This window comes from Bubalus bubalis, chromosome 22, assembly GCF_019923935.1.
Source record: "Bubalus bubalis isolate 160015118507 breed Murrah chromosome 22, NDDB_SH_1, whole genome shotgun sequence".
Taxonomy (NCBI): Eukaryota; Metazoa; Chordata; class Mammalia; order Artiodactyla; family Bovidae; genus Bubalus; species Bubalus bubalis.
In genome coordinates, this window is record NC_059178.1 from 54673175 (window position 1) to 54698466 (window position 25292).

General features: G+C 41.1%; 1 protein-coding gene across 4 annotated transcripts in view; it reads right to left on the reverse strand.

The window, feature by feature from the left end:
* Positions 1-20817: 20817 nt before the first annotated feature.
* RTTN (rotatin) overlaps positions 20818-25292 on the reverse strand; it is a 115396-nt gene continuing 110921 nt past the window's right edge. For all 4 annotated transcript variants that reach the window (XM_006061281.4, XM_025273681.3, XM_025273680.3 and 1 more), the window contains 3 exons: positions 23418-23521; positions 22316-22385; positions 20818-21185 (listed from right to left, as the gene is read on the reverse strand). In XM_006061281.4, coding sequence (XP_006061343.3) covers positions 21100-21185; positions 22316-22385; positions 23418-23521 — 260 coding nt within the window. In that variant the 3' untranslated portion in view covers positions 20818-21099. The remainder of the gene's footprint in view (positions 21186-22315; positions 22386-23417; positions 23522-25292) is intronic.

Consider the following 25292-nt stretch of genomic DNA (forward strand, 5'->3'; position numbering starts at 1 on the left):
GGGTTTACAAGCAGAGCCAGGGTCTTCCCAGTAGAGGCAATAACTGAAGTCAGAGTGGGTGGTGACATGACATCTTGGGGAAAGTACAGAGAAGAAAGAACTGAAGAATGTTTACAGTAAAACTAAACCAAAAACAACACCAGGCAAACCATAAACCATATGTTTCTAAAGGGTCCTTAAAAGATCAGAAGACAGATCTTAGGGTGGGTTCAAGTTCTCAGAAATGAGAACCAGCTCATAGCTGAGCAGAAATAAAAGTGAAACATAAGCTCTTTCCACAGTGTTTTCAATTTAGTGATCATCCTATCAGTTCAGTTCAGTTCAGTCGCTCAGCTGTGTCCGACTCTTTGAGATCCCATGAATCGCAGCACGCCAGGCCTCCCTGTCCATCACCAACTCCCGGAGTTCACTCAGACTCACATCCATTGAGTCAGTGATGCCATCCAGCCATCTCATCCTCTGTCATCCCCTTCTCCTCCTGCCCCCAATCCCTCCCAGCATGAGTCTTTTCCAATGAGTCAACTCTTCGCATGAGGTGGCCAAAGTACTGCAGTTTCAGCTTTAGCATCATTCCCTCCAAAGAAATCCCAGGGCTGATCTCCTGCAGAATGGACTGGTTGGATCTCCTTGCAGTCCAAGGGACTCTCAAGAGTCTTCTCCAACACCACAGTTCAAAAGCATCAATTCTTCGGCACTCAGCTTTCTTCACAGTTCAACCCTCACATCCATACATGACCACAGGAAAAACCATAGCCTTGACTAGACGGACCTTTGTTGGCAAAGTGATGTCTCTGCTTTTGAATATGTTATCTAGGTTGGTCATAACTTTCCTTCCAAGGAGTAAGCGTCTTTTAATTAATTTCATGGCTGCAGTCACCATCTGCAGTGATTTTCCAACAACACAAGAGAAGACTCTACACATGGACATAACCAGATGGTCAACACCAAATCAATCAAATTGATTATATTCTTTGTAGCCAAAGATGGAGAAGCTCTATACAGTCAACAAAAACAAGACCAGGAGCTGACTGTGGCTCAGATCATGAACTCCTTATTGCCAAATTCAGACTTAAATTGAAGAAAGTAGGGAAAACCACTAGACCATTCAGGTATGACCTAAATCAAATCCCTTATGATTATACAGTGGAAGTGAGAAATAGATTTAAGGGACTAGATCTGATAGACAGAGTGCCTGATGAACTATGGACTGAGGTTTGTGACATTGTACAGGAGACAGGGAGCAAGACCATCCCCATGGAAAAGAAATGCAAAAAAAGCAAAATGGCTGTGTGGGGAGGCCTTACAAATAGCTGTGAAAAGAAGAGAAGCGAAAAGCAAAGGAGAAAAGGAAAGATATAAGCATCTGAATGCAGAGTTCCAAAGAATAGCAAGAAGAGATAAGAAAGCCTTCCTCAGCGATCAATGCAAAGAAATAGAAGAAAACAATAGAATGGGAAAGACTAGAGATCATCCTATAGCTAACAATAAATAATAGCATCTCTCTTCCATAAAGTACCAACAGGTATGCTAAATAAGGACAAAGTAATAAAAAATTGAGCCATCCTAAAATGCTAGAAGAAGAATATTATGGGCCCACAAGGCACACGCACACATATTGAATTCAGATGTATGAAATGTCTTGCCTAACGATCGAGCAGAGGGAAGGAAATTAGTGGCTGCTGCCCAAGAACTTGGGATATATGATTCTCTGAGTATGGAATAGAAACAGACCAGTAGTTGTTTTCTTTTCAGTTTAATAACTGTATTAACTTGATCTGTGCTCTTATCAGCTCTCAGCAGAGAGGAGACAGAGCTTTAACTTCACTGGGCTGTAGAATAATAACCCATAATTCAGAAGTTTCCAGAAGTGAGGTTGGTGATTACTGTCTGGCATCCAAACATAAAATGAGTTTGAGCATCACTGTATGGTCAGCAATACCCTACTTGTGGGAGCCAGTGGACGTTCAAGTTGGAGGTGGGAGGACCTCCACTCAGTGCAAGGTGACCGGACCCAAGTAAGGGCATCAGCAGATACGGGCAGCCCTGCCTGTGACCTTGGAGACTGAGCCGCTCAGGGCAGGGGTGAGGGGTGGGGTTTGCACAGGAGCATGGCCCACCCAGCTCCAAGCAAAGCTGGAGCCCAAACAGGGCGTTAAGTAATCAATTTGAAGATGTTTATGCTGCTTGGTGTCTATGTCAGAAGCTTGCTCTCTTTTATACTTTAATAAAACTATATTACACAAAAGCTCTGAGCGATCAAGCTTTGTCACTAGCCCCAGACTGAATTCTCCTCTGGAGGCAAGAATCCCGGTGTCTTCCATGGTTCAGCAACAAACTTTCATCTTGGGGGCTTGTCCGGGATTCTTCAGGACAAGGTTAGGATGCTTGGAGCGCTAGTTCTTTGTTCTCCTAACAAACATGTTTTCTGCTGTACTTGACTAACTCTCCAGTGTGCTAGTGTGTATGAATGACACACCCTGCGTGAAGCAAGTGAGGAGCCCTGCTCTGCAGTTCCACGGTGACCTCATATGGCCTATGGCAGAAACCCTGTCAGGGGTTTATACTGACCTGCCAATAGACTTCCCTGGTGGCTCAGATGGTAAAGCGTCTGCCTACAATGCGGGAGACCCGGGTTCAACCCCTGGGTCAGGAAGATCTCTTGGAGAAGGAAATGGCAACCCACTCCAGTATTCTTGCCTGGAAAATTCCATGGATGGAGGAATCTGGTAGGCTACAGTCCATGGGGTCACAAACAGTTGGACACAACCGAGTGACTTCACTTTCACTTGCGCTGCTTGGTATCAATCTCTTTCTGTCTCTAAGTACCTTCTCCAGACTCTAATATATGTCCATGATATGTGTGTGTGTGTGTGTGTGTGTGTGTGTGTGTGTGTGTGTGTTGCACAAGTTGTGTGTTTCTCCTGCCGTGGAGGATGGGTCGAATCCACATATTTTCAAGTCCATCAAGAGCAAACCTCTTTCTTATCCATTCCTCTTCTTTGAGATTAAAATATGTTTAGGTCTTTCCAGTGTTCTTGCCTGCAAAATCCCATGGACAGAGGAGCCTGGTTGGCTAGAGTCCATGAGGTCACAAAGAGTCAGACATGACTGAAGCAACTTAGCATTCATGCATTCAGGTCATTTGTGGGTTGTGTCTAATGAGAGTTCAAATTATATGGGGCTGGCCAAAATTTTCATTTGGATTTTTCTATACTAGGGTTCGATCCTTGGATTGGGAAGATCCCCTGGAGAAGGAAATGGCAACCCTCTCCAGTACTCTTGCCTGGAGAATCCCCTGGACAGAGGAGCCTGGTGGGCTACAGTCCATGGGGTCGCAAGAGTCGGATATGACTGAGCAACTGACACACACACATACTAGTTTATGGAAACACCCAAACTTTCTGGCCAACCCAAGACTACTCTTCTCATTTCAGATGTAACCTAACAGCAACATGAGCTAACTAGTTTTAAGATGCCCCACGAAGTCAGCATTAACTATAAATAAGTGCCATCTTCAGCTCTAGCAGTCTGAGGCAGGCACCGTTAGCTCCTCATCCACTGGACTCTAGGAGCTCACTGATCTTATTTGGGTCATGTCAGCCAGCAGTTGGTGTGTGTATTTGTTTGTCTCTGCCCTGAGGGCTAGGGGCTGCTTAACCAGGGGCTCTGTGTTTCATACCATGGTGTCAAGGCCTGAACATAGTGTTCAACGTGTGCTGACTTAATACAAGTCTATGGCAAGCGAAATGCACAGCAGACTCGTACATAGCAGTGTTTTTGAGATTTTCGACAGTGATGCTCACACTCTAGGTATGCTTTCATAATGTTGAAATCTGAGAGGTTCTTTCTAAATTACAATAGGTTAAAGGCATCTTTTAAGCTTTTCAGTTTAAAAATGTTGGCCATTAGACCCCCTTTTAAGAAACATACAATTTTCATTTTTCTTGTTCTATCAATTTATTTCTCAGTTTGTTTCCAAGTCCTGCATCAAATAACGCTTTTCTCCCATGTTACTCATACGTAACTGGAATAAGAGAGAGAGAGCAGTCTTAGGTTGAACAGTCTACCAAACAGACTTGCAAACCATATGAATATGTATTATCAGGTTTCATTCTGTGCATTTGTGACATGAACTTTTAAAAACCCATCACACATTTATAGCTTGGAATGTCAACTGATGGAATTGATTCTACAAAATCAGTGAAATAGCTCCAAGTGACTACTTTTACAGTTGACAGTTTGAAGGAAGAAAAAAGTCCACTGTCCGTGCACACATCAAATCTCACTCGAAAGCCCTGGGCAGCCCACATGGAAAAGAAGAAGGGAAACATGATCAGCAAGGTTTGTGTCATGGACCTCATAGCCACCAGAATCAGTATTCCTTTCAACAAAGGAGGCTGGGAAAACTGGATATCTACAGGCAATCTATGCTCCCTCTGTATCAACTTCGTTGAGTTCCTATCATAAATGGACATTGGATTTTGCCTAAAGTTTCTTCAGCATCTATTAAGATGATCATGTGATTTTCTTTATCCTTCATTTTGTTACTATGTTGTAGCATGTTGATTAATTTGAAGACTAAACCCATCACTGCATCCCTGGAAAAAAAAATCTCCCTTGATCACGATGTATGATCCTTTTGATGTATTGATGAATTTGATTGGCTAATATTTTGCCAAGGATTTTCACATTGATGTTCGTCTGGGATATTACCTGTAATTTTCTTCTTTGGTAGGGTCTTTGTCCTGTTTTGGTTTCAAGGTTATGATGGCCTTAGAGAATGACTGTGGAAATGTTCCCACCTTTTCAATTTATAGAATAGTTTGAGAAGGCTAGATATTAATTCTTCTCTAAGTGTTTGGTAGAGTTCCTCTATGAAACGATCTGATCCTGTTCTTTCATTTGTGGAAGGTGTTTTGAATAATGATTCAATTTCATTTCTAGTAATTGGTTTGTTTAGATTTTATATTTAGACCTTCCTGATTCAGCCTTGGACGATTATATGCTTCTAGGAATTTAGTTATTTCTTTTAGCTCGTTCAATTTATTGGCATATAACTGTTCATAGTATTCTCTTAGGATTGTATTTCTATAATATTGGTTGTAACTTCTCTTTCTAGTTTTATTTATTTGGGCCCCTCTCTCTTTTTTTCTTGATGAGTCTGGGTTAAGGTTTATCAATTTTACCTTTGGAGAAGATAATTTCATTGTTTTTTTCTATTATTGGTGGTGGTCTCTCATCCTACTTTATTTCCTTTCTTCTGCTAACTTTGGGCTCTGTTTGCTCTTCTAATTCCCTTAGGTGGAAATTTAGGTGGACTATTTGGGATTTTTCTTATTTCTTGAGTAGGCTTGTTTATTACTAACCATCCTCTTAGAATTGCTTTTGTTGTGTCCCATAGATTTTGGAAAGTTACATTTCTATTTTGTCTCAAGGTGTTTTTAGTTTTCTCTTTGATCATAGGGTTTCTAGTAGCATGTTGGTTGTTGGTTAGTCTCCACATGTTTGTGTTTTATTCCAGTTTTCTTCCTGTAATTAATTTCTAGTTTCATACCTTGAGTCAGAAAATGAAACAATATAATTTCAATTTTCTCAAATTTATTGAGGCTTCTTTAGTGGCCTAGCAGATGACTTGGAGAAAGTTTCATGTGCACTTCAAAAGACTGTTTATTGTGTTGGGGGATGGAATGTTCTGTAACTGTGAATTCCTAATGGCCTAACATGTCATTTAAGGCCACTCTCCTTACTGATTTTCTGTCCAATCTATCCACATTCATTAATGCAAGTGGAGTAATAAAGTCCTCTACTATTAATACAATACTACCAATCTCTCCCTTTATGTCTGTTAATAATTGCTTTATATATTTAGATGCTATCTTAAGTACACATATATTTATGAACATTTTATATCTTCTTGGATTAACTCCTTTTTCATTAGGTAATGCCCTTCTTTGTCTTTTGTCATAGACTGCTTTATATGAGCATTGCTACCCCACTTCCTTTTTGTATCCATTTGCATGGAATATTTCTCTCCATCCTTTCACATTCCTCTGTGTGTGTCTCCAGCTCTAAAGCAAGTCTCCTGTGTTGTTGTTTAGTAGCTAAGTTGTGTCCAACTCTTTAGCAACCCCATGGACTGTATGTAGCCTGCCAGACTCCTCTATCCATGGGATTTCCCAGGCAAGAATACTGGAGTGAGTTGCCATTTACTTCTCCAGGGATCTTTCCAAGGGATGAAATCTGCATCTCCTGCTTGGCAAGTGGATTTTCTACCATTAAACCACCAGGGAAGCCCAACTCTCTTGTAGGCAGCTTATTAACAGGTCTTTTTTGTTTGCTTTCATTCATTCACTCTGTCTTTTAATTGTGGCATTTAGTCCATTTATCTTTAAAATGATTATTATTAGGTATGTACATATTGTCATTTTGTCACTTATTTTCTGGTTGTTTTGTAGTTTTTTTAGTCTCTTCCTTGTGGTTCAATGATTTTACTTAGTGTTTTGTTTGGGTCCCCTTCTCATTTTTTGAGTGTTATCTATTGTAGGTTTTTGGTTTGTGGTTACCATGAGGTTCATATATATTGATATGTTATTGATATACATTATAAATGGATACATAATATTGATTATATTTTTATTTAACTGATAGTGATTTAAGATCCAGCACCTTCTAAAAACTGCATTTTTTACTCCCCCCTCCAAAGTTTTGTTTTTGATGCCATGTTGGACATTGTGTATTCTCCATTTATTGCAATTATAGTTGATTTTACAATTTTTGTCCTTTATTCTTCTTTTGGTCGCGCTTCATAGTATGTGGCATCTTAGTTCTCATGTAAACATGTCACCCGTGTTCCCTGCAGTGGAAGTGCAGAGTCTCAACCGCTGGACCACCAGGGACGTCCCTCCTGTATTCTTCATACTACCTTTTTTAAGTGTTTGATCCACTGCCTTTACTAGATATTTGCCTTTACCATTGAGGTTTTTTTCATTCATATATTTTACTATTTCTTCTTAAGACCTTCTTTCTTTTACTTAAACAATACTCTAACATATTTTTGTAAGGCTAATTTAGTGGTGATACATTCTTTTAGCTTTGGCTTGTCTGGGAAACTATATCTCCTTCAATTTTGAATGATAATCTTGCTGAGTAGAGTATCCTTATTGTAGATTTTTTTCCCTTTCAGAATTTTATTTTTTTTTTAATTTTATTTTATTTTTAAACTTTACATAACTGTATTAGTTTTGCCAAATATCAAAATGAATCCGCCACAGGTATACATGTGTTCCCCATCCTGAACCCTCCCTCCTCCCTCCCCATTCCATCCCTCTGGGTCGTCCCAGTGCACCAGCCCCAAGCATCCAGTATCGTGCATCGAACCTGGACTATATCATGCCACTCCCTTCTGGTTTGCAGCTTTTGCTGGACCTCAATATCTGTTTTCTTCTTCAGTTAGGAAAGTTTTCAGCCATTATTTCATCAAAAATATTATCTGCTCCTTCCTCTCTCTCTTATCCTTATTGGATCCCTAAATGTAAATGTTAGTATGCTTGATGTTATCCCAAAAGGTCCCAAAAAGATTGATTTTTTTCTTTTCTGTTCTGACTGGGTGATTTCCACTATTCTGTCACCCAGTTGCTTATGCATTCTTCTTTGTCACCTAATCTGCCATTAATTTCATCTCAGTTCAGTTCAGTTACTCAGTAGTGTCCAACTCTTTGTGTCCCCAAGGACTGCAGCACTCCAGGCTTCCCTGCCCATCACCAACTGCCAGAGCTTTCCCAAACTCAAGTCAAGTTGCCATCATGATGATGAAACTCATCATCGAGTCGGTGATGCCATCCAACCATCTCATCCTCTGTCATCCCCTTCTCCTCCCACCTTCAATCCTTCCCAGCATCAGGGTCTTTTCAAATGAGTCAGCTCTTCACATCACATGGCCAAAGTATTGGAGTTTCAGCTTCAGTCTCAGTCCTTCCAATGAATATTCAGAACTGATTTCCTTTAGGATGGACTGGTTGGATCTCCTTGCAGTCCAAGAGACTCTCAAGAGTCTTCTCTGACACCACAGTTCAAAAGCATCAATTCTTTGGTGCTTAGCTTTCTTTATAGTCCAACTCTCACATCCATACATGACTATTGGAAAAACCATACCTTTGACTAGATGGGCCTTTGTTGGTAATTCCGTCTAGTGTATTTTAAATTTCAATTATTGTAGTCTTCAGTTCTAATTTTTCTTACATTTTCTAATTCTTGATGAAGTTTTCACTGTATTCCTCTATTCTTTGTCCATGTTCAGTAAGCAATGCTTTGAACTCTTTTTCAGGTCAATCAATTATCTCCATTTCATTAGGGCTTTTTTCCTGGGGTTTTATTTAGGCCAAGGCCTTTTCCAGGATGTGCTGGGGTTGTCACTTTGGTGACGGTGGGTTGGAGTGGGGTGTGGTGGCCACAGCCAATATCAGGTATGAGCCATGGCTTCTTCTGGGGGTGCTAGAGGTCAACTATGAAGGTGGGTGGCAGGGCTGAAGCTGGAGTTGGGGCCACAGTCCAGTGTGAGCTGCATCTTCTCTCCTGGGGTACGTTGGCAGCTAGAGCCCCATGTGGGCTGGGGGGTATGCTATGGTGGTCTCAGTACACTGGTCCAGAGCACCAGCCACTTTTCAGACTGATGCCTCTGTGCTGGAACCAGCAGCAAGCAAATCTGGGTGCACACTGTAAGAGTAGAGTCTTGTTTTCCTACAGCCCTCTGGTAAGCCCAACTGGTTTCTAAAACCAGCCAAGGAGGCTGAACTTCCTGGTGCTGGACCCCTGGGCTAAGGTGTCCAACGTGGGGCTGAAACCCCTGCTCCTTAGGGAGGCTCCCCAAGCTTGTAACTTTGCCCTCCTCTTCCGGGTAACCCACTGGGGCTACGGGTCCCAACCAGATGGCTTCTCTTCCCCTCCTGTTTTTTCTTTACAGCCTTCATTGTAGAACAGCCATTCTGCTAGTCTTCAGGTTGTTCTCAGAAAGAGTTGTTCTATATGCAGCTTAGTTTTGGTGTGTTCATGGGAGCAGGTGAGCTCAAGGTCTACTCTGCTGACTTGATCCTGCTTCCCCAAATGTCAAATTGTTTTTGCTGTGTGGTTGTACTTACTTATACTTCCCCTAACAATGTATAAAAAACTCCTATGGATTTATGTCCTTGCCAATATTTGTTATTTGTCAGTTTACTTTTTGTCAGTCTGATTGTGGTCTTAATTTCTACTTCTCTAAATGAAAATGATATTGAAGATCTTTTCATATGTGTATTGGGCATATGAACTTTTCTTTGAAATGCCTGCTCATGATTTGTGCCTACTTTTCCACTGGACTGTTTGGGTTCTACTCACTGATTTGCAGAAGTTACTTATGTATCATTGATACTAGCCCACTGTCAGTACCATTTGTTGTTGTTTAATCACTAAGTCATATCCAACTCTTTTGTGGTCCCATTGTCTGAAGCCCACCAGGCTCCTCTGTCCATGGGATTCCTCAGTCAAGAATACTGGAGTGGGTTGCCATTTCCTGCTCCAGTCAGTAGCATATGGTGAAAATATTTCCTCCAGTTTATAATTTACCTTTTCAATTTCTTTTTGGTGCTTTTTAATTAATAACGTTAATTTTTATTTATTAAAATTTATCAATCTTCTTATATTCAATGCTTTTTAAAAACTAGTTGGAAAAAAATTCTTTCCTAGCCCCAGGTCTAAAGGGTGTTCATGTTTTGTCTTTGACATATCAGTCCTTAATCATTTGTAGTTTTTACATATGTTTCAAAGAAGGAATCCAACTTCATCTTTTCCCATATGGATAACACTTTCTCTTCTCCTGTTAATCAAATTGTCCCTCCTTTCTCCATTATCTGTCATGCCACTTTGGACATATACCAAACTTCCATAAACATGTTTTGCTTATCTTCACACCATGTCGAACAGTTTTAATTACCATAATTTCATATGAAATTCTGCTGCTTGGTAATAAGGTAAATTCCCTCCTCCTGCTACTGATCTTTAAAGATGTCCTGGCTATCTCATTATTCTTTCTTGTAGACTTCAGAATGCTGCTGCTGCTGCTAAGTCACTTCAGTCATGTCTGACTCTGTGCGACCCCATAGACAGCAGCCCACCAGGCTTCCCCGTCCCTGGGATTCTCCAGGCAAGAACACTGGAGTGGGTTGCCATTTCCTTCTCCAATGCGTGAAAGTGAAGTCACTCAGTCGTGTCCGACTCTGTGCAACCCCATGGACTGCCGCCTACCAGGCTCCTCTGTCCATGGGATTCTCCAAGCAAGAGTACTGGAGTGGGGTGCCATTGCCTTCTCCAGACTTCAGAATAAACTCATCAAATTCTACCAGGAATACTCTGTTGAAATTTTGGGTGCAATTAAACCTATCCATCAATTTGAGAGGGCTTCCCTGGTAGCTCAAAAGGTAATGGATCTCTTGCAACACGGGAGGACCTGGGTTCAATCTCTGGGTCAGGAGGAAGATCCCCTGGAGAAGGGGATGACTACCATTCCAGTATTCTTGCCTGGAGAATTCCATGGACAGAGCAACCTGGCAGGCTACAATCCATGGGGCCCCAAAGAGTCGGACACAACTAAGTGACTAATGCTTTCACTTTCATCAGTTTGAGAAGAACTTACATTTAATGATATGAAGCAGCCACCATTTTGGTGGTCAGGAATCCAAGGATTGGGATTCAGAGGAAGCACAGCACTGACCGTTTTTCAGCTACCGTGACATCTGGGGCCTCGGGTGGGCCGATGGAAAGGCTGAAGGGGGATGCAGTGGCTAGGTGCAGGACTCATGTGAAGGCTCCTTATTCACATGACTGACTGGCTGTTGAAGCCGGCCATCTGCAGGAAACTCAGTCGCTATCATTCAGAACACCCATTTGTGGGAATAATTTCAAGGGAATATCACTCCTCTATAACCACAAGGTATTGGCTCTAGGACCCATACAGATACCAAAGTCTGCTGATACACATATCTCTTATATAAGATGGGGCAGTATTTCCATATAACCTATGGACATCCCCCCTCTCACTTTAAACCATCTCTGGATTACGCAGGACACCTAATGCAAAGTGAAAGTGAAGTCTCTCAGTCGTGTCCGACTCTTTGCGACCTCATGAACTGTAGCCCACCAGGCTCCTCCGTCCATGGTATTTTCCAGGCAAGAGTACTGGAGTGGGCTGGCATTTCCTTCTCCAGGAGATCTTCCCAACCCCGGGATCGAACCTGGGTCTCCCCCATTGCAGACAGATGCTTCACCATCTGAGCCACCAAGGAAGCCTGTAAATACAATGTAAATCATTGCTAGTGTGTGACAAATCTAGGCCTGCTTTGGAGATTTTCTGGAATTTTTTTCCTAGTATTTTTACTCTGCAGTTGGTTGAATCCAAGAGTGCAGAACTATGGATACGGCAGGCCAACTGTACATCTACTGTTCCTGCATTTAGAATGATGGTGCTCTATGTTTTTTAAATATACTCCTTATTGTTTAACATATTGCCTTCAACTTCTGATTCACTAAGAGAGTCGGCCATTAAGTAGAATATTATCAAGGACTTTTTCTACATCTTATCAGTGAAGAGAAGCATACAGATGTCTTTTTTTTTTTTAATATATATACTGTTTACTTGATGCTAGTAATATTGTTTAGGATTTTTGTCTCTATTCATGAGATAAGCAGGCCTATACTTTTCCATTCTCATATTTTCCTGGTTTGGTTTAGGTATCTGTTATACTGGCTTCATAGAATGAAGCATTCTTCCCTCTTTGGGCATTCTTCCCTCTTTTCCTATCACTCTTGCAAAGAGCTTGAATAAAATTGGGATTGCCCTTGGAATGTTTGTTAAAATTTGCCTGAGACCATTACTCTTATGTTTTCTTTATGGGACAATTATAATCACTACTTCAATTTCTTTATTAGCTACAAGACTATCGAAGTCTATTCTTTTTTAGGTCAATTCTAGTAAATGATATCTTTCCAAGAATTTGTCAGTTTATGCTTTTAAATTTGCTCATACAGAACTGCTGATATTTTGTAGTAACTCTTCATGCTACTTTATCTGTATTATGTCTCCCTTTATATTCATTACACCATTTGTTCCGTTTGCTTTTTCAGTTGATCATTTATGGCAGAAATTCGTCTACTATTTTCTTCAAAGAACCAGTTTTTGCTTTGTCTTCTGTTTTGTAATATCTTTGATTCTATTTCACTGCCTTCTGCTCTTGTTTCTTTATTATCTCTTCAACTTAATTTAGGTTTATGCTGTCATTAGTTTTCTAATTCTTAAGACAAGCACACAGCTTATTCATTTTGAGGCTGCCTTCTTCTAGACAGATCTAAAGCAAAGAATTTCTAAAGGATTCAAAAATGTGAAAGACTCACTTTTGCTGCATCCCATAGTTCTTTCCGTGTAGAGTTTTTATTATCATTCAGTAACTTTCCATTGTGGTTTTTTTTCATTGTCAGTTACTTAGAAGTTTTTAATTTCCAAGTATACATTCTTATTGTTTTATTAAAATTTAACTCAGTTACAAAGTGGTAAAAGCTCATTCCATATGAACTTATTCTCTGAAATTTATTAAGGGCTTTGTTGCCTGATACTTGAATAACTAAATGCTTTACATGGATTGAGGGGAAAATGTGTCTAATTCTTGGTTGCAGAAATCTAAATATCCACTAGATCAAGTTTATCAATTGTATTATTCAGATTTTCTGTATCTTTTTTGAGTTACTGCCTACTTAAACTTATCAAAAACCAACAGCATGGATATAAAGCTATTCTTGCAATAACAGATTCATCATTTCATCTTTATTGTTCTGTCACTTTGGGATTCAAATATTTTGAGGTTATTTTGTAAGATATATGTATGTTAAAATTGCCACATCTTCTTAAAGCATAGAATCTTTTATCATTATAGTGATCTTTTTCATATCTATATGTTTTATCTTAAGGTCAATTTCATTTTACATTAATACCAGTTTTATTTTTGCTACATTTGCTTTTTTAGCCTTACTTCAACCTTATAGATAGCATGTACTTAGATTTCATCATACAATCTTTCAAGTTTGTCTTTCACTTGAGTTTAACCCATTTACTTTTATTGATATAATTATATGATTGTCATCTTAGTCCTTCAATTTGTCACTGTTTTCATCCTCATTAAAAAATTGATACCTGCATTCCCCTCGCAATAGCAATATAGCATTCTTTTACTTGCTTTGTTCTTCTCCTCACTAATGTCCATGCTGTTGATATTATCTAAATATAATTTTCCTTCTTTCAGGTGTCTTATTATATATATAATATACGTACAGTAACATGTACATTCTTAAGACTTTTTACATATGCATGTTAACACAACCTGGATCAAGGGATAATATGCTGTAGATCGAGACACAGCGCCAGGATGATTGCTTTGTGTCTTTTAACACAAGACAATCGATTATTGTTTCTATAAACTCCTGCCACCAGAGGTTGGGTTTACCTGTCATTTGATTTCATGTAAGTGGAATCATCCAGTACATTCTCTGCGTCAGGCTTTTTTTTTTGCCCAAATGTTTTGACATTTATTCATGATGTTGTGGTTATTGGTATTGTTATTTTTTATTGCTGGGCAGTATTTCGTTCCATAAATATAGTACAATATTTTTTAACTTATTGATGGGCATTTAGGTTGTTTCCAGTTTGGGGTTATTATCCTTTCTATTGGGTTGTTTAGGGGCTTTTTGTCTTTGACATTCTTAGATTTTCACAATGAGTGTATTATATATTTTTTTTCTTCCCTCTCTTCTTTGGTTTTCTATGGGCTGTTTAAGTACAAACTTTATTGTCTTTTTTTAGTATTAGGAAAGCTATGTTCACATTTCTTCAAGGACTTATTTTCAATTTTATTTTTTTTCCATTTTTGAGACTTCTGCCATCCAGATGTGAGCACTTCTACTTTTAGCCTCCACATCTCCTAGTGTTTATATTTTTACTTTCTATTTCCGAGTCACTGTTGTTTTCTTCTTTTTCAAAAATTTCCTCAGTCATGTTTTCTGATTAATTCATCCTCAGTTGGATCCATGTTACCACTTGTCCTACCCATTGTGGTCTTTCAACTTTCATATCCATTGTACATATTTTTGTACCTTTTTCATGTTTCCTCATGTAGGTCTTTTAATTGCTTATCTCTTTCAATGTATTTGTTTGGCTAATTTAAAATTCCTGGCTCATCTGTTTTGACATTGCTGCCGCTTTGAAAAATGTATTTTCAGCATGTGATTTTCCTTCTAAAGTGGTGGTAGTTCTCAAATGTCTTGTTGTTCAATATTTGGCAAGTGAGCTCATTTCCCCAAGGGAATAGCAGGAGCCTACTCACAAGTGAAAGCCCAGGCCTTGGCCTGTAGAGGCCCGGTCGGCTCAAGCAGTAGAGAACGGAGTCTCTGGGGCACCCATCATTCACAGTCATCCCCAAACCAAACACCACTGCTGGTCACTGAGAAACAGTGTAAGGAAAGGATACTTCCGTGACTGCGTGTCCAGGCCTGGGGATCTGAAGTGTCAGGGCACAGGAGGGCCTGATGGGCATCAGAGAGACCAACTCCCTGGCAGCACAGGGGCTCTGTGTTGCAGCCTCGAGTTTGCTTGGAAGCACCCCCAGCCTAGAGATCTGAACAGAGAGGCAGGCACTGCTTCCCTCAAGGTGATGGCTGGTGGAGGCGAGAACAGGCTGTCTTCTGCCCCTAAGTCAAGACACCACCACCCGCTGCACACAGCGGTTCCAACAGCTGCCCCGTGACACCAGGGTTCGCTCACCATGCTCCCTGTCCAACTGGGAATGAACTGGGGAAGGTGGACCCACAGTCCTGAGAGCTCAGCACTGTGGTTAATACCAGCCCCCATCTCCTTAACAACTTCAAATCTTTAATTCAGAGTAAATGTCATATGCATTGGATCTATCAGTTTTCAATTAGACTCTGCATACTTAAAACGTCCCCATTTGGGTAAAAATGTGCAGGCATTATAGTATTATCCTCACCTTGCAGACAGAACTGTGTATTTTCAGCTGGGGATAGAAAATATACATGAAAAACATAAAGTGAAGCAATCCCAGACTTCATTCCCTATTGCAGTGGTATCAACCAAAAAAGCATTTCCCCCCATTTTAAGTCAAACTATTAAAAGTTTCCTTTCGGCCTTTACCACTGCCCCCTCCTCCCTTTCTGTGCAAAGCAGTGTCACGTTTATTTTAGTCAAAGGTTCTCACAGTGCCTGCCTGCCTGCTGCTGCCAAAATGTGGGCACGAAGAAGCAAACTGGAAGGAAGCCAACAGGTTATCTGTTGGTTTGTGCTTTGTACACAGCATGGGCAATGCAAACTGGCTTCTTCTGTTCTTTCCACACTGCTGGAGCTGCAGCTTATATAACTTTCAGAATTGAAGGTTCTGTTTGCAAAAAGTTGATACCTACATCCTGCCTCCCAAAAAGAATAGCCGAAATAAGATTCCTCATAAGTAATGGGCCTTGGCAGTTTAGATCAGAATCTCTGTTCCATGTCAGTGCCGGTTATATTTTCAAATCATATCTAAAATATTGGGGTTTTATTCTTTCTCTATGAAATTAAAAAAAAATTCTACAGATTTTAAAGTGTTTTTAAGCAGTGCTTTTTGCTTTCATTCTTTAAACACCTAACAAAAATCTACTCTCATAAAAGCTTAAAATAATGCCTATTTTGACAAAGTCAACAGAATTTTAGCCTAACTTACATGATGAAATTCAACAGCTTTTACTAATAAAGTATTTTCCATATCCATCCATCCATTCAATTCAAGTAAATCAATATAAACTCAACACTTGCTTTGTGAGGCATTGTCGGAGGCAGGGAGTCTCAAGCTGTCAGAAGTTATGTTTTGAAGCAGATGGTGGGAAAAATGACTTTATGCAAATGAGTATAATACAAGGGGAAAAGGGCTAAGTGATATAAAAGTTAAAAAAAAAAATTCGACTAAAATCAATGCGGAAACTCAAAGAGTAAAGACAGACATTCTTGCCAGTCGGGGAATCTGCCACAGCTTCATGGGAGAGATGACCTTTGATCTTGGCCTTTGAAAGCAGGCAGAAGTGGAAACGAAAGGTGGGTGGAGGCACACTGGTGGAGGAAAGTTGAAGAATTAAACCAAGAGGCAGGAAGAGAAAGGGCACAGAGGAGCAAGCCAGAGAACATGAAGAGGATAAAAGGGGAGCTGACAAGGCTGCTGAAAGGGCAACAGACAGCCGGGGGAGGTCTTTCCTTCCAGATGTCCACAGGATAACTTGCTGGAGGAAAAATGCACCAAAGAAGAATGGGCACTTGTGACTGGAGATACTGGTACCCAAGGACTGCCTTCCAGTGGGAGGAGGGGGGTGTGGGGGGCTTCCTGGATGTGGGAACAAAAAAACAAACAAAAAGAACAAGAAAATAAAACTCTTCTCTTACTGAAGCCATTATCATTTGGGGCTTTCTACTCTGCAGAAAGCAATCATGGCTCTTCCTAACAGACAGAAGAGGTGAGCTTTTATAAGAGGTACCATATCCATAAACTGATTCTCTGCAACTCAAGCTTTACAAATATCAGAAAATGATTAAAAATAGTTTTCCACTTTATAGTCTGTTTCTTTCCAGGGTAAGCCAAGGGAAGAATGTTCTAACAGAGGATCTGAGGAATTCATGTTTCCAGAATGTGTCCAGAATGCAGGCAATCTACTACCAGATCACCGAGCATCGCTGCCTACATGAACAAATGGAATGAGACGCAGACGCTCCTCCAAAGGCACGGCCATGGGCAAGCCACAGGGCAAGTGACATGGTTGGAAATGGAGAAATGCATGAAAGAATTTTCCTTGCAGTCTACATCCACACACATACATTTCTCTTGGATTAAAGAGAAATTTATGGAACATCACCATATGGAACACTTTAAAAGAGCAGATTTCTTTTCTCAGGCAGACTTCCCAAAGGCAGGAGTGAACGAAACACAAAAATGGATGTTGTGGAGAACATCTGAAACAGGATCATGCTGAGCTCTTCACATCTCACTACCAAGCCTCAGGACCCAGGTCTTGGCTTGGTCTTCCATATATTCTGAGCCTCAAGGTCTACCTACTCAGCTCAGCATATCCATTTCACTTGGAACCAGGGGACTTGTTACTTGAGTTTTAAAAGGAACATCTTAGGATGAATACCTTCTGACTTAAGAATAAACTCTAAATTCCCTGAAACTAAGCCTCCTAACTCCCCAAAACAATGGTCTTCTGTCATCCATTTCCCTAACTGCTTGGATCATGAGGTCAACAACAAGTGGCCAGAGGAAAAATCAGCTCCCAAACTGATGGGTTCTTAAGGCTAAGATTTTCTTTTGGCTGCTAAGGTTATAATTTCTTGTGTTTTCCATTTTCACAATTCAAATGGAGAAAGAGCAATATTTCACCAACTGACATTCAATCAAGACAACTTGATGGGCCAAAGAAGAACAAGCATCAAGTCACCCAGGTGTATAAAGTGCCTCTATGCAATGCTTTACAAGACTTAGTTCTCCCTGATGACTTGCTCAGTGTCTGCCATTAGTGACCACAGGACTGTGGACATGAGCCTCCTCCAGAAACGGATGATCTTTGGGGAATGTAGTTCTGAGTAAAACTCACTTTCCAGTATATCTGGAAAGGGACAGAAGTATTGCAAGGACACAAAAATGTTAATGTTTTAATGAAAGTTAGTTGAGATCATAAGAATAATCAATCACTGATAATGTCCAAGAGACAATCACGTACGTACAGGGAGGACCAGGCACTCAGTCTTCTCCCTGACTTTACAAGGTGGGTGTCGGTATTCCCAAGGACAGCAGAAGCAGCAGGCTGTCCCTGGTCCCACAGCCATGTAGGGTGAGGCCAGGCTGGCCCCGGGTCCCTAGACTCGAGAGCCCTAGGCCCTGAACCACTGCGCCACGCTCTCTCGTTGGCCGAAAGAACAGTGGACACACCTCACGTGACAAGAGCAACTGTTATTCTTATCCATCATCTGCCAGGTATGAGAAACATGAGGTGTCAGGCAGATCTCAGGAGACAGGCGTAGACAGGTGCAGCCACAAAGACTGATGATGGAAAATTACTACGGATGATGAGTGCATTCAGCACTCCAAAGGGAAACTCATGACCTGCAGTTAAACCCGCAAATTTCATCTTTCCCTCCCTTATTTACAGAATACCAAAGAAAAGAACATCCAGTTATTCACTTCTGAAAGCAATTTTTGGAAGAGTGAGGAAGGGCTCCAGCTAGGTCAGCTAATTATTCTACTTGTTTCCTCTGTTTTCAAAACCGGGGGCCACTTTCTCCCACAGAGGGCTCAAGGTTTAGAACACAGACACCACAGGATCAGTGTCAGCCTGTTGTGGTTAACACGGCACAGTCTTTGAGCTCATTCTTAGCAGTGACACACACTAACCCCCGCCAACGAAATGGCCAGGAAATGGCGAGTCTGAAGACGAGGAGGCGTGAGCTAGTCCCCCCTACCCACCCTGTCGTGCCCTGGTCCTCTGCCTAAATGAGGGACGTGTGATGGGAGGAACATCTGGCTTGCAGGCAAGAGATCCAAACTCAAGCCCTGACTTCCTCACTAAGTGACTGAGTGATGTTAAAGCATCTGTAAAGCTGAAGGATTAATCAGTGGTTCTCAAGCTGTGATGAAGACCAAGATCACCTGGCCAGTTTGCTAACCATTCCAGACACAGGCCTAAGACTGGTTCAGGTGGCCCAGGCATCTGCATTTCAAGGCATCCTGGGGGATTCTGATGCTGCTGGGTCCTCAAGGTAGAGCCACGGCAGCTGCTCAAACAGCGGGCCAGTGACCTCAGGGACCGTCCGCTAACAGCTTCCCCACGGGTTGGCTGGACACAAGCTGAAGAGACAAGGACGGGTGGGTGAGCCACCAAGGCCCTGGAACACCTTGGATGCATTCTCCTGAAGCCAGGACCTCCCCCCCACTTTTCAGGGTGGCGGCCCTTCTGTAATGTCCCTGCAGGGTCACAAATCCCCCCATGGCACTGTACTACCCTGAACTGCTAAGAGAATACAATCAATTACAGTTCTCTCAGATTTCAAGGACATGAAGCAAAGCAAACCCTGAGATGTGACTCAATCAACCAATGAACCATAAAGGGAGTGATGACTTCCCTGAAGAAACCCGACTTTTGTAGAAAAAATGGAAGTTATCTATAAGATCCAAACACAAAGACAGGGATATCAATGAGAGGGAGAAGAAGCAGGGGGGCAGAGCACAGTGGTTGGAACCCCCAGGCTAGTCAACAGTTATCCTGGGCTCCAACCTCACCTGCACTCTCCACCAGCCACAGACGAGCCATCAAGCCGACTCCATTCACTCACCTCCAACCTAGGAACAACGGCAGTATTTTAGAGGAAGACAGATTGAATGATAAACATTCTGAGAATAGTGCCTGACACACTGGAAGAAGTTCTTTAAATGAAGTTACAAAGAAATCCATTTTATCATTAATCAGTGAGGAATTAAAAGGTAATACCCCAAAAATGACATAAATATAAGAAATCGGGCAAAAAGGAAGAAATAATTCCTAAGGTTCCTGATCTTAGAATTTTTCAGAATATTGCCATGTCCATTGCTTCAAATTAATTTGGGCTGCCTGGAAACTTCTGAACTTCTGAGATCTACTTCTCAGATCTCTAATCAATAATTTTCAGACACTACAAATTTATCTGCTTCTATCTCAGTATTTAACATATATTTTGTCCCCATGCTTCCAGCTTAAATAACATTACATGGTTTATTTTATTAATGATAGCAATTTGCTAACAGCACTTAGTAAAAAAAAAAAAAGTTCTTTTTTTCTTGTTAACCTTAATTTATTTAGAAAACAGTTTCCTAAATAATGAGTGTGTATGTACACGTGATGGAGAAGGAAATGGCAACCCACTCCAGTATTCTTGCCTGGAGAATTCCCATGAACAGAGAGGAGCCTGGCAGGCTATACAGTCCATGGGGTCACAAGAGTCAGACATGACTTAGTGACTAAATCATCATCATCAAATCACGTACATGTGAGGTATATGTGTGTATACAAAGAGATGCGTATATACACACATACATCTATGTATTTCTGCTTTTATTTTTCTTTTCTTAGACAAAATTTTCTCTTCTTAATTTCAAAAGTGTCGGGAAAACTGCTGAAAGTGACTACATCTGAAGTTCTCTTTTTTCCCCCCTGCATGTGGTTTGCAGGATCTTAGTTCCCCAACCAGGGACTGAACCCAGGCCACAACGGTTGGAAGTGCCAAGTCCTAACCGGTGGACCACCAGGGAACTCCTGACCTTAAGTTCTGAGTTAAGAACTACATGTTGGTTACGAGTTATGTCCAGAGACCTCAACAGAGTTGGTCCTATTAGATTTCTCACATTCTTTTTCTTCATGATGTTCTGAGTTGAGACAGAATTTGAATCCAGGTGTAAATGACCATACATTCCACTTCTTCCTTTTTTTTTTTGTTTTTTACTATACAGCGTTTCAGAAGTTGAAAGGTGAAAATAATAAAATATAACACATTTATAAATCATATGGAAAGGAGTTAATATTACTAAAAATTGCAAAAATAAGCTACTCACCAAACTAAACACATTTACTACAAATATCCATTCACTGATGTGTATGTTTTGAAAAATAAGGATTTGTATTGACAAGAGCCAAATTTTACATACAATGTTTTTTTAAAAAAAGATCAGAACACAATGTCTTCTTTCCATTCCTAAAATTTATATTCATGAGACTGATAAAAGCCTGCAAGCAGAAATTGTTAGTCAATTTTCAGTTACTAAAAATATTTTATTAAATAACTGATAAATAAGATTTTTACAAAACACATTGTATAGAAAAAGGTAAGACTGCTTGTGTTCCCAGGACTCCACACCTTTTGTTGCGGAGGCTTAGCATGTCTTCGGGATGGGTCTACACACAACTTGCTTCAAGGCTGGCTCACCTGTCCAGTGGCCACCTGCTTCGGGGCAGAGCACCCCAGGGCGTTCATGAAGAGTTAAGCTGCTGCACAAGGTTTTCAAGACATTTCAAATAATAGGCACTTAGAGGGGTTTCTTCTGAGTCTGAGAAAGCTGAGACAGAAAGATCGGAGCACAGAAGAGCAAGTTTATTAAACTTGAGCACTGCACTGAGCGGCAGACACACGCTAGCCTACGTGGACAGAACTGTGTGCAGCTTCCAGTTCTATTTCAATCCTTGATGCGCTAGCACTGTAAGAACATTTTTAAATTTAATATTCAAAATACATTCTAAAAATTACGACACTGTAAAATTTATCTTTAGTTAATGGTTTAGCCAAAGAAGATAAACAAAAAATAATATAGCCCCATAGGGCTATATTATAGGACACTCACTACCTATAAACCCAAATGAATGTCTTGCTTTTTTATGTACCATCCCTAACACATAACTCAGTTATTCACTACCGACAGACACTCATGGTCACAGCTAGGAAAAAAACCAAAGGGGGAAAAAAAAGCCAAACCCCCACAATCGAACCACTTACCACCAAAAAAAAAAAAAATCGCACTTTATAGAAACACAAATCAATAACCAATAGACACAGAATAGTACGGGAAAGACACAGTTCAGTGTCTTAACAGAAAAAAGGTTTAGAGAATACAGCTTGTTGAAAACTGGTGTCATTTAAAATGAAAAATGCCCTTCGAGAGGAAAACCCTGCCTCATACCACGATCACATCACAGGGCTGAGTGCGTGCAGGGACAATGGAATCTATTCTTGGAAGACTGTAATTCAGCTCCCTGACGTTGGATCAAAGTTTTCTGTTCAAGGTCAATTTTAATTGGGCCCAATTCTTATCACCTGAGAACACACTGCAGCAGTGGTAGCCACTGGCAGAAAGAAACTTGGTACAAGAAGAAAAAATGACTGAGAGAAAGACCACTGACATGTCTTAAGAAACTACTATGTCTCAAATATTCTCACCTATTACAGTATTTTATTACTGAAAAAAAATATTTACAGTGAAAAGCATGGATCAATACTGGCCCACTTTACAATGCCTTCACAAAGAAGTCTGCTTCCTCACAATGCTTTCACAAAAAAGCTCCTCAGACGTCAGTGTAAAACATCAGTGTAGGAAACTGCCATTCTGCTGTGAACTGTCCAAATATTTCATTAATCAGGGAAGTCTATATAGATTTCAAGTTTAACTATAATCTCTTTAATAATAAAACTTACTTTTCTTTGCTAAGGAATATGCTTCTTCCACTCTTCTTTTTATTGATGGATTTTTCAAAGTTGTTTTTGCCTAGAGATAATACAGAGCCATCCATCAATCAGGTTTAGTCCCATGTGCTTAAGAATCAGGACGGCACAGTACTAACTCCGCACTTGTGGACTACAGTATTCAACAAGACACTGCAGAAGAGAAGGAAGCAGCCAGAGAAGCCGGTCCGTCCCGCTGTGCCACCCACTCCCCTCCCCGTGTAACCAGGTTCTTCCTCTGCTGTCCCGTGCTCTTCCTTTCCTCCCCTTCCCCCACCTCTCCCCCAATCTCAATCTGCTACTTTCAGCTATGCAATCTTAGTTTCAGTGCTTCATTATTCCCTCAAGCCTCAGATTTCAGATCAACAATATGGAATATGAGCAGTTCGTCAGTTGCTCACGTATTTTTTGAGGGACTTCAAAATGCCCGAGCGTGTCCTGGGCCCTGGGTGTCAGGGGTGCCGGGGACAAGAGTGGCCTCTGTCCCCCTGTGCGCTGACCCAGCCAGCAGGGAGGGCAGCCCACTGACCAGGGCCGCCCGGCTGCCTGAGCACCACTCGGGGACCCGCCTGCTGGTCACCACCTAGCAGCCAGGGACATGCAGCTATCTCTCCAAGGAGTGAGATGTCTGCCATCAGGAGAGCTGAGGCCAGAGAACCTGCCTGCCATTCTAACAGGGCTGGCCCTGTGAGAAGTGAGCTGACTTCAAAGCTCAACAATGACATGTCTGGGAGAAAAGCGAATCCCACAATTGGATAAAAATTCACTGTCTGGCTGGATGTCAAGATGAATTTCTCCTGGACACATCTTTTAGAAAAAATGATTCATACTAACACTGCATGAGTATGGCAAATCTAGTTCTATTAACAAGGGAGAATTCACATAAGAGAAACACTTGGGACTGAGGCGCCTCCTATGGAAATGGTAACATGAGAGATTTCAACCAATGGTTTACTAATGGTTTGAACGCACAAAGGCAACACTGTCTTTGACTTTTTTTTTCTTGCTGACACTCCTCTGATACCCCGAGAAGCTTGGCGTTTGCCCCCCAGGGACAATGATTTTAACAACTGACCTTCTGGTAATTGTGAATGAGAGCCCACAGTGCGGCTGCTCCAATCCTCTGAGCGTTTTGATTCTCACTTTCCAGACAGGCAGCGAGCACACTAATGACTTTCTCTAATAATAAACACACAAAAAAAGAAAGGGTCAGACCCAGACAGTAGTATCAAATCTCAGACTAGTCAAAGATACCCACTTTTCACCCATCCAATACATACAAAGTTGGCAAAAACAATCTTTTACATCATGTGATTATGTGGGAGGACAACCCTAAAACAAACTATTTTTAGAACAGGTGCAGAACCACAGAAGCCGTGGATGCTTAACTTTTTCATCCCTAATTCAATGAAGCCACCCCTCCAAAGACGAGAGGGCAGAAATAAGCAATTACACAATGAGTTTATTAATGAACTCTTTGATCATAGCTGACATTTTTACATGCAGGAAAACAGAACTTGCTCTTAAGATAAATTATAAAGCCATTATACGAACATATCAATAGCAAGGGCTGCTATAAAAAAAAAATCAAGAAATACCATATTAGCTAAGCCTTTTAAGAAAAGATTAAACATTTCAAAGGTATTTTTGTGTGTAGGTATGTGAGGTTATTTAAAGATATAACAACATATAAGATACACCCTCTTTGAGCAAAGCTAGCCAGAGTATGGAATCAAGACTTACAGATTATCTGCAGCAGCTTCCTCCTTTTAAAGTAGAGACGTCTAGCCCCAAGTAGACTGTCCAAGAGTTTCAGAGCAATACATGAACCCATTTTATTACTTAACTCTATCAAATTATTTTCCCTCTAAAATGAGTGATTTTTAAGACATAATGCATTCTTAGGGGTGAAACACTTGTTACTGGGAACTCTCTCCCTGTGCATGACTGAGGGCAGAGTCTGTGTGGAATCTGCTCACTGGCGAATATCCACAGTGCAAGTTTACTGTAAGGGCTCAATAAACTCTAGCTGGATGAAAGGTACCATAATGAAAGCAAACAAGAAAGCCTCTTGATGAAGGTGAAAGTGGAGAGTGCAAAAGTTGGCTTAAAGCTCAACATTCAGAAAACGAAGATCATGGCATCCAGTCCCATCACTTCATGGGAAATAGATGGGGAAACAGTGGAAACAGTGTCAGACTTTATTTTTCTGGGCTCCAAAATCACTGCAGATGGTGACTGCAGCCATGAAATTAAAAGACACTTACTCCTTGGAAGGAAAGTTGTGACAAACCTAGACAGCATATTCAAAAGCAGAGACATTACTTTGCCAACAAAGGTTCATCTAGTCAAGGCTACGGTTTTTCCTGTGGTCATGTATGGATGTGAGAGTTGGACTGTGAAGAAGGCTGAGCACAGAAGAATTGATGCTTTTGAACTGTGGTGTTGGAGAAGACTCTTGAGAGTCCCTTGGACTGCAAGGAGATCCAACCAGTCCATTCTGCAGGAGATCAGCCCTGGGATTTCTTTGGAAGGAATAATGCTAAAGCTGAAACTTTAGTACTTTGGCCACCTCATGCGAAGAGTTGACTCATTGGAAAAGACTCTGATGCCGGGAGGGATTGGGGGCAGGAGGAGAAGGGGACGACAGAGGATGAGATGGCTGGATGGCATCACTGACTCGATGGACGTGAGTCTGGGTGAACTCCAGGAGTTGGTGATGGACAGGGAGGCCTGGCGTGCTGCGATTCATGGGGTCGCAAAGAGTCGGACACGACTGAGCGACTGATCTGATCTGATCTAGAATTTTTAAAGAAATTTTAAGAAATTTAAAATCTTCTATAGGAAAAAATAAATAAAAAGCTGCTCCATAAAGTGAACTCTGTGCAGTAAAGGGACAGACAGAGAGGAAGGCAGGTGTGGGCGCTGCAACCTTCCCACCACCCACCCC